The sequence below is a fragment of the Acanthopagrus latus genome, chromosome 20, assembly GCF_904848185.1.
Source record: "Acanthopagrus latus isolate v.2019 chromosome 20, fAcaLat1.1, whole genome shotgun sequence".
NCBI classification, from domain to species: domain Eukaryota; kingdom Metazoa; phylum Chordata; class Actinopteri; order Spariformes; family Sparidae; genus Acanthopagrus; species Acanthopagrus latus.
The window spans coordinates 17,852,471-17,871,297 of record NC_051058.1 but is presented as its reverse complement, the minus strand read 5'-3'; the positions used below and the strand labels follow the sequence as shown (position 1 = coordinate 17,871,297).

General features: G+C 40.7%; 1 protein-coding gene across 3 annotated transcripts; it reads left to right on the top strand.

The window, feature by feature from the left end:
* Window positions 1-59: 59 nt before the first annotated feature.
* Window positions 60-18,827, top strand: LOC119010138 (cytohesin-1-like). 3 transcript variants are annotated; one of them, XM_037082057.1, is made up of 12 exons: window positions 60-147; window positions 10,555-10,637; window positions 13,119-13,183; window positions 13,822-13,888; window positions 14,677-14,795; window positions 15,212-15,405; window positions 15,783-15,931; window positions 16,218-16,329; window positions 16,900-16,976; window positions 17,076-17,147; window positions 17,885-18,039; window positions 18,123-18,827. In XM_037082057.1, exons 1-12 carry the CDS (start codon window positions 60-62, stop codon window positions 18,199-18,201), a joined length of 1,260 nt encoding a protein of 419 aa, XP_036937952.1. In that variant the 3' UTR covers window positions 18,202-18,827. The 3 variants fall into 3 exon arrangements, with proteins under 3 accessions (XP_036937952.1, XP_036937953.1, XP_036937954.1); XM_037082058.1 differs by lacking the exon at window positions 60-147 and adding an exon at window positions 3,627-3,812; XM_037082059.1 differs by lacking the exon at window positions 60-147 and adding an exon at window positions 5,891-6,169 and having other exon boundaries at window positions 16,218-16,330; window positions 16,898-16,976.

Below are 18,827 nucleotides of genomic sequence, written 5' to 3'. Positions count from 1 at the left end.
GAGGGGACGCCGTCATCCTTGATTACTGTTTTGTCATCACAAACTCCTGAGTACACACTATGGGGACCGTCAGTGAGCTGTGTGCCTCCAGCTTCCAGGCATTTCTGTGTCCTTCAGTGCGACCTGGGCCACCTGCTGCAGCTACAGGTGAGTGCTTTTAAGGATTATGTGAGAAGCGTTTGTAAGCCTGCGAAAGATTCTTAAGCGAGCTCTTTATTTTGAGGTGTGTGAACATGATTTGTGTTACAGTTCATTGTCAAAAGAAAAAAGCTTCATGTATCAATTGCTGGTTTAATGTTGCTTTTGTGTGACTCTTAGAAACAACACAGACATGAGACATGAGAAGCAAGACTGGCACAAAGTACTGCTATTAGTGTTCAGTTGCCGTGGTGATTTTCTGCTCTCTCTCTCACACACACACACACACACACACACACACAGGGAGCACTCTGAAGTGTGTGCCATGCTGTGTTTTTGACATTTCTGTTTTCATGCACACACACACACATACACGAGTCAGGCCAACTGTGAGTGTCTCTGAGTGTGTGTTTTGCGTGAGATGGTGGGTTTTGATTTCTGAACATGACGCACACCCATCATCATCCTCTGTGCCGTGATCCTCCCTCTCCAGTGGGTGCTGGGGTGACATAATCTCCATCGCTGCCCACTGCTCTCCCCTTGTGCAGGTGTGTTCTTGTCAGGGCTCGTGCCGTCCTGGCACCGTGAAGGCAGCACGACGCTCACACACAGGTTATTTCCATCGCGCCATGCAGCTTTTATGATCTTTCTTTATCTGGACTTCCCCCTGTTTTTCCTTGTGATTTCCTCTGCTTTCGTCTTTATTGTGCTCAGGCCTCGAGGCCTCTGCAACAGTACTTATTTCACAGATAAACCCCCTCAGCTGTGAAGACTGACTCAATAGGCTACTGTAGCTTCATTCGAAGACACTTTATGTCTTGGTACTTTATGTTATTAGACAGTTGGTTCATTGTCTGTAGTTTTGGTTTAATGTGCCTCAATAAAAAAGACGTGAATGACTTTTTATTTATGGTGAAAATCAACAACTTCTCTTAAAGGAGACACATTAATATCCCCCTCTGTTGGAACACACTCTGTTTTAACTCTGTCTCTTTAAGGTCCCCCCTCTGGTCTTTTCTGGCCTTCTCTGATTGGTCAGCACAAACATGCCTGAGCCAGCAATGCTAACAACAGCAGAGCAGCTGTGCTAAATTAATTAATTAATGCCAAACTGGCATAAATGATGGAAATGTATGACATAGTGATGTAGCGTGATGTCACAAAGTCACAGAATTAAGGTGCGACTACTGACGAGGCGTTCAGGAGCAGTAGTCTGTGGGAGAAAGGAGCTTCTGTAGGTGAGGTCTCCCAATACTGTCGCAACATTCTCCTGAACAACCGAAGTAGATGGAGACTTGAAACTTGAAAGAAAACATAAAATGGCTCCATACAGCTTACTGACAAAGATATAAATATATATACATTTATATATATATATTATGAATTAAAGACAAGTCATTGATGTTATTTACGTCTATTTTACTGTAGCACATTGAACCAAAACTGCATGACTAACCACCAGAAACCAGAGAGACAACTAATCAATCTTAAGATAATGTACAATTTGAAGATAAACATCTTTAAAGGAAGCTACAGAAGCCTATGGAATCAATCTTCACAGCTGAAGGGTTTATCTGTGAAATAAGCACTGTTCCAGAGGCCCCGAGGCCTGGGCATAGATAACTTCCTGTTATTCTGGACCTCACTGTCAACAGTTTTCATTGGAACTACTTTCTACCACAGAAAAAGTCTCCATGCAAACCATTTATAGCTTGTCGCTAACGACAAGGGGCAAAATATGTCTTTTGTCTTTTGTGCGAGCTGACCCTTTAAACTGCTCAATTGCAGCAGTTCTTCCCTAACCCCTCCTCAGCATATCCTGTTTTTGGTGTGTCCAAACGCTGAATAAAGCGTCAATTCAAGCGCACAGCTGCAATCCTTTACCCTCCTTTCCTCTATCCTTCCCTACATCCTCTCCTCTCCCTTCCTTCCTCACACACAGGACATCTATCTCTGATATCAAACCTGCTTCCTCAGCCTTCACACCCATTTGGACAAATGTGTCTCTCCTCTTTATTACCTTGTGGTTAATTGTTTTTCTAACTTTTTGTTGAGTCTTATATCCTCTTCCTGCTTGAATGAAGTCCCTCTGCCAAACCTTTCATCACTTTATGCAGGGTGGAGTGCTAAAAAGGGGAGTATTTGCACATTTCCCCGGGCCAAAAGACTTTAACACTGATTCTGTGAGCATGTAACTACACCCATATTCAGATAGAGACACACGCTATAAACTAGGGCTGCTCATTTTTCTCAAACGATTCACAATGTCAAAAAATGGTGAAAACGAAAATCAGTGTGTTTCCCACAACCCAAACACATTCAGTTTACTGTCAAAGGCGAGAAAAGTAACCGGGATATACTCACATTTAAGAAGCTGGAATCAGAGAATTTGACTTTATTCTCTTAAAAAAAAAACATACTCAAACCAATGAATAATTTTTTTAAAAATTGCAAACATCTACTGGTAAAGATGGAGGTGTAAACATACAGACATGTAAAGGTTTTTTCTATTTCCATTTTTCTCTCCTCTCAACACTTATAAGCCTCTGAAAACAGCTTCCAACAGAGATCAGAAGTTCGCTGAAACGTCAGGAATGACAAACCTTCAAAATTACGAAATTCTAGGTCAGAACGCCACAGGAGGTCTGTTCCATTAGTGGCTATCAAACTGTACAACTCCTCCCCCTACTGCAGGAGAGACGGCTAAACATTGAACACTGAAAACATTGCTATCAATCACATGCCCTAGTGCTTTAAATATCATGTGCAATATTTCTTTTTCACTTTCAACATCATTGGCAATACTACTCCACAGTGCAATATCTTCTTTTTTATTACTTTTCACTTTCCTTGTATATTATCTCTTCTAAATTAGGTTTTATTGTTGTTCATTAAATGTTTGGCTTCGATGTTAGCATTTACACCTTGTACACTTTTTTTAAAATTATTATTGTGTGTTTGTTTTTTTGCTCTTAAGTTGCTTTAATTTTGAGCCTTTTCTCACACAATAATATCCATCAGGAATAATAAAGTTCTACCTTCTATCTGCAAGAATCTGCAAGCTGTAAATTAATTGATCCTGTGTATACATACATGTAAATGTAATGTACTTTACACACTCCAGCACATTTGTTGACAATAATAACTTTGATGCTAAAGTGTAGGCGGTTCAATATGAGATAGTTTGAGACATTAAACTTGCCAAAGTAATATTTTAACTTGGTATTTTATCTTGACTTTTGGGTCCTATATATGATGAGATATTCACTCACTTCAGTGACATTTCTTATATCTATTTTGTCATGATTATGATCTAAATGTGTCTTAAATTTTACAGCAAAAGACGACAGAGACACGTAAAAGATATTTAGACAGACATACAAACAGATAGATAGATAGATAGATAGATAGATAGATGAGAGATACACAGACAGAGGTTTGTCTGTGCTTGGCCGCTCTCTGATTGGCTGCAGCCGTCGAAGCCACGCCCACGTCATCCTGCCCCTACACCGGCTGTCTCTCAGACAGTTGTCGTTAACTGCCAGTCTAACGGTAGCACACAGAGAAAATACGGACACCTCCGACCTCTAAAGTTACTTTAAAGTTAAAAACTCCTCCGGGGTAAGCGTCGAACAACGGCACCAACATGGTTCTGAAGTCTGAAGACGGAGTTGGTAAGTTGTCTGACCCGCTAGTTAACTACTGCCAGCAGGGCTAACCTAGAGGCTAACCAGGTTAGCTAGTTAGCTAACCAGCGACTAACGTAACTTTATCTAACGCTGTGTAGCTGAAGTGAGCGTTTACCTGCTATATCTGCTAGTTTCATTTGTTTTGGGCATTTAATTTCCTATCCTAGCGCAGCGAGAGCAACAAGTCCTCATTTGGCAGATTTGTTAAAGCTCTTAACTCGCACAAGAGATCCATTATTATTAATCTGGATTGAGGCCAGACCTCACGGGGGTCTGTGCTTATTGTGCAGCAGCGCCCGTGTCTATAAATACAATCAATGCACTCTTTAATCGGCTGGAAATGAAAGAACAGCCCTCAAACACTGTGGCTTGGATGCACTCTTGCTCAGTTTCTCAACTTGTGACCAAAGTGTTAGATTCTGTCAGCGATAGGATGTTGAGGAGATTAACACAAAATGTCACTACACATAGAGAAAACATGACATAAATGATTTGTTATTGTTAATTATAGACCACCTTTTTCTGCTCTAGTGTCTCCTCTGATAATGTGAGCCTCTCCTACAGGGTGCTTAATAATGAAGTGTCAGGGGGTGGAAGACTGTCAAAACAGATGACCAAATGAGATTTTTTTTCAAATCTGTCTGGTGGGGATAAATGTGGAGGCTCATTTCTGCCAGATAAAGAAAACAAATTGATGAAAATTTGGCCAAAAATTGATATAATTGGATAAAAATTATGAGATGGAAAGTCATAGTTATGAGCTAAAAAATAAGTCAGTATGGGATAAAACAAGTCTAAATCATGGGGTATAAAGTCAAAATTACAAGATAGCAAGTCAATTATGAAGTAAAACGTCATAATTATGAGATAAAAGACATCATTATATGATTGAAAGTCATAGTAATGGCATAGAAAGTCAATTATGTGTCAACACTGATGAGATAAAATGTCGAGTTTTAAAACATCTATAATGAGATAAAATGTTGAAATTATGAGAGATTTGTGTCTCACGATTTGGCCTTTTCACATCATATCTGTGACCTGTCATGGAAATATGTTTTTCAATGAGCTTCCATAGAAAAGCTATCAAACCACCTATTACATAAACATTTTTTAAGTAAGGCAGATGCAGTCAAGGAGAAAATAACAGCACTACCTGGTAGCTTTTCACAGCTTTATTCCACTTGACAGAGTGAGTGCCACTTTTTTTTCTCAGCATACTTATAACACTGGCAGTCCACTTCGATAGCTTTTCTCCACATGAAAGGTACTTCGCTCTAAAAGACTTTTTCCATCCTGAGAGGGCAGCTGAGATTGTCTGAAATTTCCTCACTTCCTCCCTCTCTCCCTCTCCTGAGGATGTTTTTCTTTTCAGAGCTCATTCTGTTGCTGGATTTGTTTCTGCCTCCTTGTTGGACTTTTGAGCCTTTAAGGCTGCGCGAATGCGATCAGTCACCAGGGAGTTTACCATAACTGCAGGATTAAATCACTCACTTGAGCTTGTTCTCCTTGAGAGCATTTAAACTCACAATTGTTGCCTTGTGAACGCTGAAACAGACAAATATTGCGTTGTGAAGAGGGCCAGACACTGACCGCAAATGTTCTAGTCATAGCTAAACTGCATTGCCGTGGGTATCAGGTCAGCTGCCATGCTTAGGTTGAAAAAAAGAGTAGAACCAGTGAGGGAGCTGTTGTTGGTGTATGTGTGGGTATAAGAATGAAGACTGATTTAATTCTTCATCAACAGAGACCTTTTGTTTTGTAATTTTAGTTGTAGTTGTTGACCGGAAATGGTGAGTCAGCCTCATGTCTGCACCCTCCTTAAGAAGACACATGCAAAAACTGCACCTCCCCACCTTCCTCACTCTCTGAGACCAGTGTCCACGTGGGGGAGCCTGTGTTTGATGCTGAGCTCACTGAGGGAGGGAGGGAGGGAGGAGTCAAGATGGACAGAGGGGAGGGGGGAGAGAGATGGGAGTTCAAGGGTTTTCCCTTCACACACTCACAAACACACTCGTCCTCATCCTCATTTAGTTGCAGGCCTGCTCCCCTCCTCTCACCCCTTTGTTGGAATGAGTGGTTGAGGATTAAGGAGCAGGGAGGCTGGACTAGGGGACCACAGGATTGGGATTGGAGGACGTGGGCAGGACTGGATTATTGTTGTGCTGGACTGCAGGAAACAGGCTGGAATTGGTGACTAACTTAGATGTGTGGAGCTGGACCTCCAGAGTAAGAATCAAACTACTAAAAGCTAAAGAAGTGTGTGTTTTCTGCTGCACTGTGAATACTGGGACCATTGAGACTGGTGGTGAAGTCAACTCAGCGGACGGCATCTTTCTCTGGTAGGAAGCTCAGAATTATGACACAAATGTGTAGGTGTTCTGTGCGTCATCAACTTCTGCATCCGAGCCACTTTTCAGAAATTCATCTGAATGAGTGTGTGTGCTTGTGTGTGTCGTCACGTCTTCCTCTGAGAGCTTTTGACAGCCGGAAACCCGACCAGAACACACGCGCAGTTTTGGTGTCTTTTGCGTCTGTCAGTGTGTCTTCAGAGGATGTGAGTGGTTGCATAACTTCCAAACCAGACAGACAGTGGAAGTAGAAGGACAGAGAGTGAACTTCAGGCCTGGATATGTTGGTTGTCCATGTTGGTTGTCCATAGCAGCTGGTCATCAGCAGCATTGCTATGACAAGGTGTCCCATTACTTGCCAACACAAACACACACTCTGTGACCTCGAGGCTGTGCAGAGCAGCTGACTGCATGTCAGGATATGGCCTTAAAATAATATTGAGATATTTAAAGGCTTTTTAGATATTTAAATCTTCTCAAAAGCATTTCATGAATGCCGAGACTGGGAACCAAAGCGCATTTTTAACCTAATACCTATAACTAATACTATATTTTAGGGAAAAGCGTTGGTGCTTAATATTCATATAAAGTCATTTTTGATCAATAATCATAAGTAATGTGGCTATAAAGACTAAGTGGGCAAAGGCAAGTGTAAGAACAAGTAAAACAGTCTGACAAGTTCAGACGGTTTCATCACTGTAGTTTAGAGATACACAATATATCGAACCAATTTTGGGAAATGTATGTTATGAATACATTTGCAATCTGCTGATGAACATGGAGAAGGAGAAGAAAAAAAGAAGACGGTTATATAGAGTAAGTGTATGTGTTGGTTTGCTTGAGAATACATGATATGATTGTTTCCTGAATCCACTTGCTCGTATTTCCTCTCTTAATGAACAAACCACAGAGAGGAAGTAAATGTGAATGCCAGTTTCGCTGCCTCTCAGCTCACAATGGCGCGTTATTCTCGTCCTCAGGTTTATAATAGGAGCTGCTCCTGGCCTACTTAAACCTTACTTTGTGGGCGACGGGTGTCTGTGTGTGATGAGTGAGCGCGTCACTTTCTGTATGTGTGTTTGCGATATGTAAATGATACCAGTATCCAAAAGTGTGGCACCTGTCAAGCCACCTTGGGCTTTGCTTAATTTGCCTTGTGTGTACAAAGTCAAAGATGGCTGCATGTCCTGATGAATGAACTTAACTCAAGGTCCTCTAACGTAGCCTTTTCTGGAGCTTTCAACTGCATCAAGTTTTTTTTAGTGGATGGACTTTAATACGGTTATGATGTTAAAGGATCTATTTGTCAGCTACGCAGTCCAAGACCAAAATAATTACTACTACTTATATATTTATGCACCCATATATTCATCAGTGCTCACTTGCATTGTTTTGTTACAAAATAACTGCTAAATAAAACTTGGAGGTATACACTGATACTAAATTCAATAGCTCATTATATTGGTGTAACAACCAATAATGAGCTATATATGTGTATGGTTTTTTAGACTCACAAAGCTGTGCAGTTTTGTGCAAAACTCCTCATCATGGGATGTGCAAAAGTTCACAGTGTAGAGAATATATGTCATGGGATGATGGTCAAATATGTCAGCTGATGTATGGGGACAGATGTCCAATGGGGGCGCTTGTTGATGAGACCAGCTGCATATGAGAATAAAGAGCAGTGTGGTATATCATCGCTGCGGATGTACTGGATTACTGCCCCTAAAAGCAGTGGACAAAGATTTCACATCACGCTAACTGTTAAAGTTTGTGTTGTCATTAGTTACAGTAAAGATATGTCTCAACGTTATCAATGTACTTAACATGCATCGGCGCGGGGGAGGTAAGCAGTGCTACCGCCATGCTCGAGCACTTAAAGCGTAAGCATCCTGGGGCGGCTGGATTCACAATGGATCCAGCACTGTGGTGAAACGCCGCAGGTTGGTGCGACAGTGTGGGAGTGTCACTCCATGGTCCCTAAGTGTGACGTGTTGGGAACCCCCGCTGATCAGTTCGCTGAAAGAGGAAGCTGTTCTGTTGTTATCATCAGGTTAGCAAATAAAGAAAGGAAAAATGTAAACTTCATCTGGTGGGACAGATCTGTTAAAAGCTACTTAGTGGAACTTGACTTTGTCTTACATCCAAAATAATTGGGTATAATCAAATTTCTCAGAAGTCCATAAAATGGCCAAACAGACTTCTGTTTCACCAACTTTCTTGGTGTGGTTAGTAACCGGCAGTATTTGGAAAATAAATAGCTACGTATTTAGTTGTTGTTGTTTCAGACTTTGAAACTGAGTAACTCGGTCTTGATGGCAAAGTGAACTGAAGTGTTTGTTTGAATCCCACAGCGTGACTCCTCTAATGAGGCAGTCAAACAGCAGCAGCACAGCTTGATATGTCCTTTGTTCTACCTTGTTATTTGGCAGAAAATTGGGAGTTTTACTCACCATTGTTCACTTGTAAGGGTGTTTTTATATGCCTCAGAAAGAAGACGCAGCAGAAGCTTTATTACGAGCTGCCTAGAGAAGAGAAACAGCAATTTCCGTGCAGAGGTGTGATGTTTATCTCACATGAAATATGCAGATCAGTACAATGCTGCATTTCTTCTGTTATTACTGTAACTAAATCTCTCTTGTTCCTTTTTTTTTCCCCGCTCAATTTTTCTTGAGAAAAACCACAAAGTCTGTGAGCAACAGATCCACATTTCCCTCCCTAATGCTTATCGCTCCTCTGCAGACATCATGTGTGAACTTCTGTCCTATCAGAGCACACAGTTAGTCGTGTCCTGTTCACTGTGACGATGAATGTAAGGCGGCATTTGAGCTTAACATACACAGTGAGATATCAAGTCTAATATGCTTTTTTTAAACTTATATTCATCTGACTTTTGATGTTTGACATTTCAGTGTTTTCCCTCAGTTTGTTGAACACTTAGGGGCATGTATTAGGCGGTTGGGTTCTGGCTTCCTAGAAAATTTGACATTTTCCACTAAAAATCAGTATTTTATCATCATTTTGGACCATTGTTATATTCAAGTGTAAAATATTAGAAAAGCTTGAGCAGACATATAAACAACACACCTAAAGCTTAAAGACAAAACTTTCTAAAGAAGTTCACTGGGGACTTACTTTAGCCATTACATCTGGGAAAAGCTATTTTGGTTTTTTTTTTTTTTTGCTCTTGTCATTGATTTTACCCTCATTTGGTTTTAGGTGGTGCCTGGAACAGCCTGGGTGCTGCACCCAGGCCTTGTAATGGGAGGGGAAACCCTGCATTTTTTTCTAAAATGGGACAGCTACTTTTTTTTTTCTTTCCCACACAAGCAGATCTTTTTTTTCGCCAACAGTTCTTCTTTTACTCAACTTCTGTTGTTTTGATTCGTTTAAAGTCCACAAGACACTCTTCTTCACTCTTCACTCACACCTCTTTTACTTGCAGTTTATTTGCTAAACAACCAAATAAATTAGGCTGAATTTAGTTATTTGGTAGATAGACTTCACCATTATGACCTTTACTTCTGTGTTGTTGGAGAAAGCCAACTTTAATTTCAATGTGTTGCATCCTTTGCAGCGGACATGTAAGTTGTAAAAGTCAGTGCTGAGACAATGTGTTGTTAGTCCTCATTAACACAGTTTCGATGAGCATGTTTTACTTCTCTGTAGATTTCAGTCACCCCGTCTCCTCCGCCTACAGGTTTTCTATCATTAAAGAGACGCGTTTCTACTGAAATGTCACAAAGAAGCTGCTAGAAAAACAATTTGTGTGCAGTTATTCAAGTTTTGGCCTCGTAGATTTTGTTCAGAAGAAGTCTGTTGATAGATTTTTGTAAAAGAAAACACTGATCATCAACACATTTCAGTGTTTAATCTTTCTCTATTTTATAAGTTATTTCAGGGCAATCTGATTATGGCTTTGTTCAAGTTTAAGATGCAGCTAAAATTGAGAATATTTCCTTTTCCTTACTGCATTGCAAAGTCATCATGTTTTAGCTTGTGTGTTTGTGTGTGGGTGTGTGTGTGAACATCTGTATAAAACAAAGGGGCTTGATTTCATCCTCCACATTGGAGTTTGGATGTGGGGAGGGGGTAATTTAATGGATCAAAGATTGTGTTGCTATAGTGACCCAGAGCCGTGGGACTCTCAGGTCTCTTTTCTTCCTTTGAACGTGTGTGTGTGTGTGTGTGTGTGTGTGTGTGTGTGTGTGTGTGTGTGTGTGTGTGTGTGTGTGTGTGTGTGTGTGTGTGTGTGTGTGTGTGTGTGTGTGTGTGTGTGTGTGTGTGTGTGTGTGTGTGAGAGAGAGAGAGAGAGAGAGAGAGAGAGAATATATTTTATCTTTGGATCTGAGTGTTTCTTGTACTTCTCTCCTCAGTGCCTGATGACCTGAGTCCAGAGGAGAGACAGGAGCTGGAAAGCATCCGCCGCAGAAAACAAGAGCTACTGCACGACATACAAGTAAAGACACGCTCTCACACAGATGCACATTTTTCACACATTTACACCGTTAATCAATTTGTTAAACTTTAAACAAGCTGATTTCATCTGGAGTTCTACTTCCTGGCCCCATTGGACAGAGCAGCCATGAAAGGGAGTTTGTTTTTGTCTCTCCTGTTTCCTTCTCTGCAAAATTTCTCTGTTGGAGACAAATCAAACAGATATCTTACAAAGTCACTGTGTTTGTTTAGTTTATAATTCCCTCTTTGTGTTTCCCCCGAATATTTTGTCACTGTTGAGTAGCAGTGGAAGAAATGAAAGAGGGAATTTGTTACTAAAAACACTAACTGAAGTCTAAAAAAGTCTAACTCGGATATAAACATTTGAATAAATCTTTGTAGAGAGTGATGACTGTCCTCCATCACTTGTGTGTTTCTGATAGTGCATCAGGGAGAGATCTTTGAATGGAGGAGTGATTTCAGGCTAAACCTCTTTCAGTGAACAATTAAAACTATTTCAGGGACCTGCAGGAGTCACAAACTCCCTCAGTCCTTTGTTTGCTTATTTTGTCTGCACTTTGTTCAGGTTGTTCTTTCTTCTCTCCATGTCCTTAAGTAGATGTGTACCTCCATGTCTAGACCAGCGAGCCTGGGGAGGTGTGTGTGTGTAGATATGTGTGGGTGTAGATATGTGTGTGTGTAGATATGTGTGGGTGGAGGGTGGGTGGGGGTGGAGGCATATGACCACCGGAGCGTTACTGTACGCGTTCACGATAGATGATCCTCTTTGTGTGGGGTGTATGTGTACGAGGGGGGTGGACGTCGCGTATGTGTGTGTCCTCTAGCTCTCTGTGCCCGGGGGGGACAGCCTCCCCCTCCAACAACCTTAAATAAATTAGCGGTACTGTCTGTGTCAGCTCTTTAACTGGGTATATTTGTTTTATATTGTGCGGGGAAATCTGGTCTCATCATCATCAAGAATTCTCGATACAAAAAATGTAAAAGGAACACATTTGTCTTGTATCGGTGACTAATATCACCCACCTCCAATATGGTGTAGTTTCAGGCGCTGCAATCAATCAATTAATTGACTAGAGAGAAAAAAAATCAGTCAACTATTTTGATTATGAATTTTTATTATTATTATTATTATTATTTTTTAATCGAAGTCATTTTTAAAGTGAAAATCCCCCCCAATTTCCCAATCTCAGTATGTCAGCTGTGAAGATGTTCTGCTTTTTCTTGAATTGTTTAACAAACTCAAGCCTTCCATTCTCCATCTCCCTCCCTCTCATGTCACATACTTTGTTAAATAATCAAGTGTATCTAAATATAAGTGCTGTATATAAGAAAGAGGCCGACTTTAACCAGTCCTTTAAACTTCTGCTCATCTGAAAACATTTAAGGATCGTTTCACTGGAAAGTGTTCAGATGTTCGGATTAAGTGCCAAGAAATAATAGTAATAATAATAATTAATCAAACAGATTACCCAGAAAGTTTCAAAAGGCATTCAGATTTGATCAGATGCTACAAATGAACCCAACCCCTCGTCCTCCATGAGCAAGGTGGACATCCAAAAACACACACAAAGAAAAACACACATCCACACAAAGAGAAACACAAACATGGCCTCCGGGCAGCGACGCTGTGCAAATAGATTGATGGAGTTTATTACCGAGGTCGACTCTCGTTAGGCGTTTCTCTACTCTAAGCTCCGCCCTGTCTTGCCCTCAGGGGCTGATGGGTAATGAGCCATGAAATATTCCAGTAATGGTGACAGAGGATGCTGTTCGTCTATGAGGGGGGGTAACCATGGTAACACGCATGGAGGAATCCAGACATGTGAAGTTATTTAACCTTTTTTTCACAAACTCTGAGAGTTACAGATGATTGTAGCTCTAATCTGAGTCAGTGACCTCGTCAGCTTCTCTTTCTCCTCCATAATTATCTCCGTTCATTATCTTTTCTGCTGCCCTCAGTGCTTCTCCATCTGTCTCCCTTCTCTCTTCTTTCCTCCCATAACCTCTGAGCAGCTCTGTTAAGCCCGTCTTTGATCCTGCATATTCCCGCCTGTCTCCCTCCAGGGTGACTCTAAAACAGACCCGGGAGGGAGGGGTGTGCTGATAAATCTGGGTCAGCACAGGGGAACGGTGGTCGACTCTGACCCCAGAACAGGTGCTACAGCTCCCAGAGAGGATTTTCTACAGAGGGCGGCTGTTCCACATAACTCCTGCCGAGAGGAAGAATGAGTCTGTCTGAGAGAGAGAGTGAATCACGTCTGCACTTTTAGGGCTTTCTTTCTGGGTCATCTCCTCAGTAAGAGTTTGTCTGAATGTGTTGGTCAGTGAAATGTAGTTGGAAGAGAAGACTGTGTGTGATGTATTGTGCTGTCACTGAGATTGAAGCATCTCCACAAGGGTCACCCAAACATCTCACAAGTACCGTATATCTGTTGTTGTCTCCTCCTCCTCTTCCTCTGTCTGTCTGTCTGTCTGCTCTCAGAGGCTGAAGGATGAGATAGCAGAGGTGACCAATGAGATTGAAAGCCTGGGTCTGACTGAAGAGAGGTAAAGTGTCTCTCAACCTCATCTTCTGTGCCTGTGTGTGGGAAGCTGTGGTCCACTCAGCCTTTGTTTTAATGGAAATGTATTCATGGGGAAATAAAAATGACCAGAAAAAACTCATTCTGAAAGACATTCAGAACAGAGTCCACTGCAACCAAAAATACTTTCTATTATCAGTTAATCTTTTGAATATGTTGTCTAATGATCTAGAGATAAAGAACGTCCATCACATTTTCCTCAAAGGTTCTCAAATAGCTTGTTTGTCTGAAAAATAATTCAATACCCAGAGATATTCAGTTGTAAATACTCTTCACACAACATTTTGATAAACGATTTATCTCTTGATAAAAAAATAACAAAGAAGTAGAGAAAGCATTATTCAGTTTTTTTCGACAGATTAATCAGCGATAACTTTTTCCAAGACTCAATTGAAAGTTTCAGCTCCCTCAGCTGAAGATGTGGCTGTGGGATATGATATGATTGTTAAAGGTCGAGTTTGAAGCCAGAGAGGCTGTAAATGTATTTTTAGTAGATCAACAAATTTGACATATGTTACCCATATGTGTCAGTCAGTTTCAAGATTTGACACGCAGACTTTGCAGTTGTTTATTCAGCTTCTGTTCTGTCTCATCTGTATTTAGGAAAAGCATGCAGAGGAATAAACAGATGGCCATGGGCCGGAAGAAGTTCAACATGGATCCCAAGAAGGTGAGAATAACAGATCGGTGTAAGCCTGCAGCCAATGACTATTTTAATTGTTGTTGAATCTGTTGATTAAGTCTCGATGAATCAAGTTATTTTTTAATCTGTAACACCTCAGAAAATTGTGAAAAGTCCAAAGTGACTTCTTTTGTCCTTCCCAATATCCAAAGATATTCAGTTTACTATTGTGGCAAAACAGCAAAAGAAACAAATCAACACAGAGAATTTAGTTTTATTTTCCTAAAGCTGACTTAAAATGATAGATTGTGGTTGCAGGGGAAGATAATATCTGAACTAAAGTAACTGCTCCATCTCTTTGTGTGTTGGGTATTAACCTTAAAAAAACAGCAGATGCACAGTCTGAGCGGACTGTGCTGCTGATCGGCTGTGTTAACAGGATGCAGAGTTACTGTTGGACAATGGAAAGTGGTCACACCCTAATTTTTTTGAGCACTGGATTGAACTAATGTCCAGCACGGCAGTTTACGAGTCCTGTTCAGACTCTCAGGACTCCGGGACTTGTTCTTGAAAACATGGAGCCCTTTCCTGGGCTGCATCAATGAGGGACAATATTCAAGAACTGATTTCAAAGCAAGCACAGCAAATGCCAACTGATAAACCCCACTGTTTGTTCCCGGTTTTTAACTTACTTACTCTGCGTGAGTACACTGATAAATCTACCATTTGGTACTGTACTGTTGCTCATCGTGAATGTTTGTATCATTTATTTAGTTCTAATTGTATTGTGTTTATGATGTTCAGACTGAGTTGTGTGTTCTGATTTTCTCTCCCAGGGGATTCGCTTCTTGATCGACAGCTCTCTCCTGAAAAACACCAGCGATGACATTGCCAAGTTTCTCTACAAGGGGGAGGGGCTTAATAAAACGGCCATTGGCGACTACCTCGGGGAGAGGTGAGGGAAAAAATATTGGTGAAAAAGATCCAAGGGACCCTGTCTTTAAAAGGAGGATAATCCTAATATTTTTCCGCTGAGGACAAATCAGGTCTTATTTATGTATAATCATGTTTTTTTTATATATATATATATATATATATATATATATATATATATATATATATATATATATATATATATATATATATATATATATATATATATATATATATATATATATATATATATATATATATATGAGCTTATGGTGCATTATCAGTTCATCCATTCAGATCATCTGTTTTCATCTGATTCATCACATCTCATCCAACTCTGTTAGCTGCCAACTCAGAGAGCCAAACAGAGCTGCTTCACTTCTTGATCCTGTTCTCGTTGTGTTTACTCCCCCCTCTGTGGGTGTGTGTGTGGTGCAGAGATGACTTCAACATCGCGGTGCTGCACGCCTTCCTGGAGTTACACGAGTTCACAGACCTGAACCTGGTTCAGGCTCTTAGGCAGTTCCTGTGGAGCTTCAGGCTGCCCGGTGAGGCCCAGAAGATCGACCGCATGATGGAGGCGTTTGCCCAGAGATACTGCCGATGCAACCCGGGAGTGTTTCAGAGCACAGGTACAAACAAGATAGTGTGTTCAGGAAAGAGGAGAAGTATAGAGAAAATAGTTTACATCACAGTTTCTTTTTCAAGCATATAAAAATGCTGAATTTGTGACACATAGCATATATTTCTGGTCTCATATTGTAATGTAGAGATCTAAAAATTGTTCAGACTTGATAACAAAAACACATCACAGTTAATTCTGTCTCCTGCTTTTTGAAAATCTGAATTTTCATAGATAGATAGATACTTTATTGATCCCGGAGGAAATTCAAGATGTTAGAATACATAACATCAAATCATTAAAATTGTGAAACAGAGTGGGATTTTTTTTCCTGAAAGACTATCTCAAACTAATTATCTTTTTGGTGTTTTTGTCTCGTTTTTACAGATACGTGTTACGTGTTGTCGTTCGCTGTGATCATGTTGAACACCAGCCTACACAACCCCAACGTGAAGGACAAACCGACGGTTCAGAGATTCACGGCGATGAACAGAGGCATCAACGATGGAGGAGACCTGCCGGAGGAGCTGCTCAGGGTGAGAGGAGTTTACTGTCCTGAAACAACTCAGAGTTTCAATTAATCCAACACAAACAGCTCAAATCACATCTCTCTCTATATATGAATAAAAGAGTTGTAAAAGTGTTTGTTCGTGAATCCAGGCTTTTCAAAATAAAATTTTGCCAAACTCAACAGTCACTAAAATGATCTTGTGTGCAAAAACAGTCTCTGCTTTTCTGTTTTTTTCAAACATGACTCCCATATAATATCCTCCTGTATTAATGCAGCCCAATAACTCAGCACGTCCTCCTGTTCATCTGTAGAATCTGTACGACAGCATCAAGAACGAACCCTTCAAGATCCCAGAGGACGATGGGAACGACCTCACACACACCTTCTTCAACCCCGACAGAGAAGGATGGCTGCTCAAACTCGGTATGATAACCCGCATGGTGTCAGATAGTTCATGCACTTTTAATTCATAGTCTGGATCAGTTCATCCTGTTGTTAGAGGGCCCTCTAGTGGACTGGATGTGTAATAGCAACTTAAGCACAAAGAACAGAATTTTATTTTTGTGTAATTCTCTTTTGTTGACATTCTTCTTGTTTGTGTTTCATGGTTTTTGACTGCAGGAGGTATGTACCCACCTCGCCCTCTCCATCTTTAATGCACTGCTTTGCTCTTGAGCTGCACCCCTCACCTCACTACATCTCCCTGCCTTTTTACTCCCACTTGGCTGTGTTCATTTACCTTCACATCAGATTATTTCATTCAGAATAAAGTCTTCCTTCACCCTGCGCTGTTTAGCTCTCAATGTTAGTAAAATGGACTAGCCTCACATTAGATTTTAACCGCTGGACAAATTTTAACCTCAGTCAGTAGGCTCCATTTAACCTGCTGGTTTGTGCCGTCAGTGTGCTTCAGAGTGCTGCTGCTGTCGTCACATCAAGTCCAAAGTTTTCTGTCTTTACCGGAGTTGCAGCTCACCTGTGATCTCTCCTCAGGAGGACGAGTGAAGACCTGGAAGAGACGCTGGTTCATTCTCACAGATAACTGCCTCTACTACTTTGAATACACAACTGTAAGTACTTCCTGTTTATGCAGCATAAGAGAAGAAGATGCGTGCTAAATACTGTCCGTAGGTTTAAGTCAGCACTCATGTTTTTTCTGTCTTTTCAAGGATAAGGAACCCAGAGGAATCATTCCACTGGAAAATCTGAGTATCAGAGAAGTCGATGACTCCAAGAAACCGGTAAACTCATCCTTCTTTCTGCCACGTTTTGTCGAGAAGTTGACTCATTTCTGCGGTTTTCTCTTTTTAACTTAATTTCATGTCAGAACAGAGGGATGGAAATGACAGATTTTGATAAATATATCCAAACTTTTCATGACTAACATAAAACAAGAATTTTCTGGATGGAAATAAACATCAAAAACTTCAATAATACTAATGATGAACCCAACATTTTCAAAAAACTAGCACAACACAAGAATTAGGTGGTTAGAAAAGTGAGATTATATCACATTTTCCAAAACTACATTAAAAGAATAACCATCCAGTAATACCCTAAACAAGATGTAACTGGATGGGAAAAAACAAACCAAATAAAAGGACTGTCCAAAAATACCATAAAACAAGAATTAGCTGGATGAGAAAAAAACAAATCCAAAGGGATGAAGATGAAGTACTAAATCTGGTGGTGTTAATTTGCATTCTCTTTTAAATCTTACTGTTTGTATCTTGGACCTACTGCAGCTGCTTCCATAAAACTACTTGTTAATTTTCTAATCATAAACACATCCATCGTAGTAGAAACAGTGCAGTTATTTGAAGATTTGTTCCTGGAGTCTCTTTTATCATCAGGAAATCTATTTATTCCCTGCAGACCTGAGACACGGCGAGACTCATTTGTATCTTATGCATTTGTCAGATGTTTCCTGTTGACACAAACCTCCTGACTCACCCTGTTTGTTTGTTCCCTCGCTCAGAACTGCTTCGAGCTCTACATCCCCGACCACAAAGATCAGGTGATCAAGGCCTGCAAGACGGAGGCAGACGGCCGCGTCGTCGAAGGAAACCACACCTTTTACAGAATCTCTGCCCCGACCGCAGAGGAGAAGGACGAATGGATCAACAGCATCAAGTGAGCCATGTTTACACTCTGACGATGATGATGATTTCCTGGAAGATTTTGTTATCTAACCCTCCTTCATCTTCCTCCTGCAGAGCTGCCATCAGTAAAGACCCGTTCTACGAGATGCTGGCTGCTCGTAAGAAGAAGGTGTCGTCTCTGAAGGGGCTGTAGAGGATTAAACGAGCTTTGACTTTACGACTGGACCTGATGCTCGTGGACCTGCCACGCTTTTCACAGAAGCCCCTCCTCCGTCCTCCTCAGACTTCAGGTGTGACCTTCTGTTGAAAGCTTCATTTCCCAATCAGAGACGAAACGATTCCGTCTTTTTATCTTCAAACATCTCCCTCTGAACACTGTACTCCTGCAGCACTCTGTCGCTGACGTGTCCGATTCACCTCAGAGACTCGCAATGAGTTACAGCTGATGAATGAATCACATCATACGTTAATGTGATTCAGAGCCTAAAATACTTAAGTTTACAAGCAATCGGTTGGTTTTCCAGGCGTGGATTGAACCTCAATAATCGGCTGAAACACTTATGAAGATATCGACTGGAAAAAAAAAAAAGTTTGGGGCCGATCATGTTTTGGATGCTGGACTTCATCGTCTTCTCTGATTTTGCATAAAATGCTTTTTTTTTTCTAAGCCTGTTTTCTTACTGCTGTCGGTCCTTCGTCAAAGCACTGTTGATGAAAATGAAGGTAAAGGCTAAATAGCTAAATATTTATTTATCCAGATTTCTTGTAATTTATTGTTCTAAGTTTTGTCTCATTAAAAGTTTGCAAATCGATATTTAA

Bases quoted from the DNA above. Each gene is read 5' to 3' on its own strand.
- LOC119010138 (XM_037082057.1), top strand. From the start codon at position 60: ATGGGGACCGTCAGTGAGCTGTGTGCCTCCAGCTTCCAGGCATTTCTG. The intron at 10,638-13,118 runs GTAAAGACACGC...GTCTGCTCTCAG, and splicing joins AGCTACTGCACGACATACAA to AGGCTGAAGGATGAGATAGC. The intron at 15,932-16,217 runs GTGAGAGGAGTT...GTTCATCTGTAG, and splicing joins TGCCGGAGGAGCTGCTCAGG to AATCTGTACGACAGCATCAA.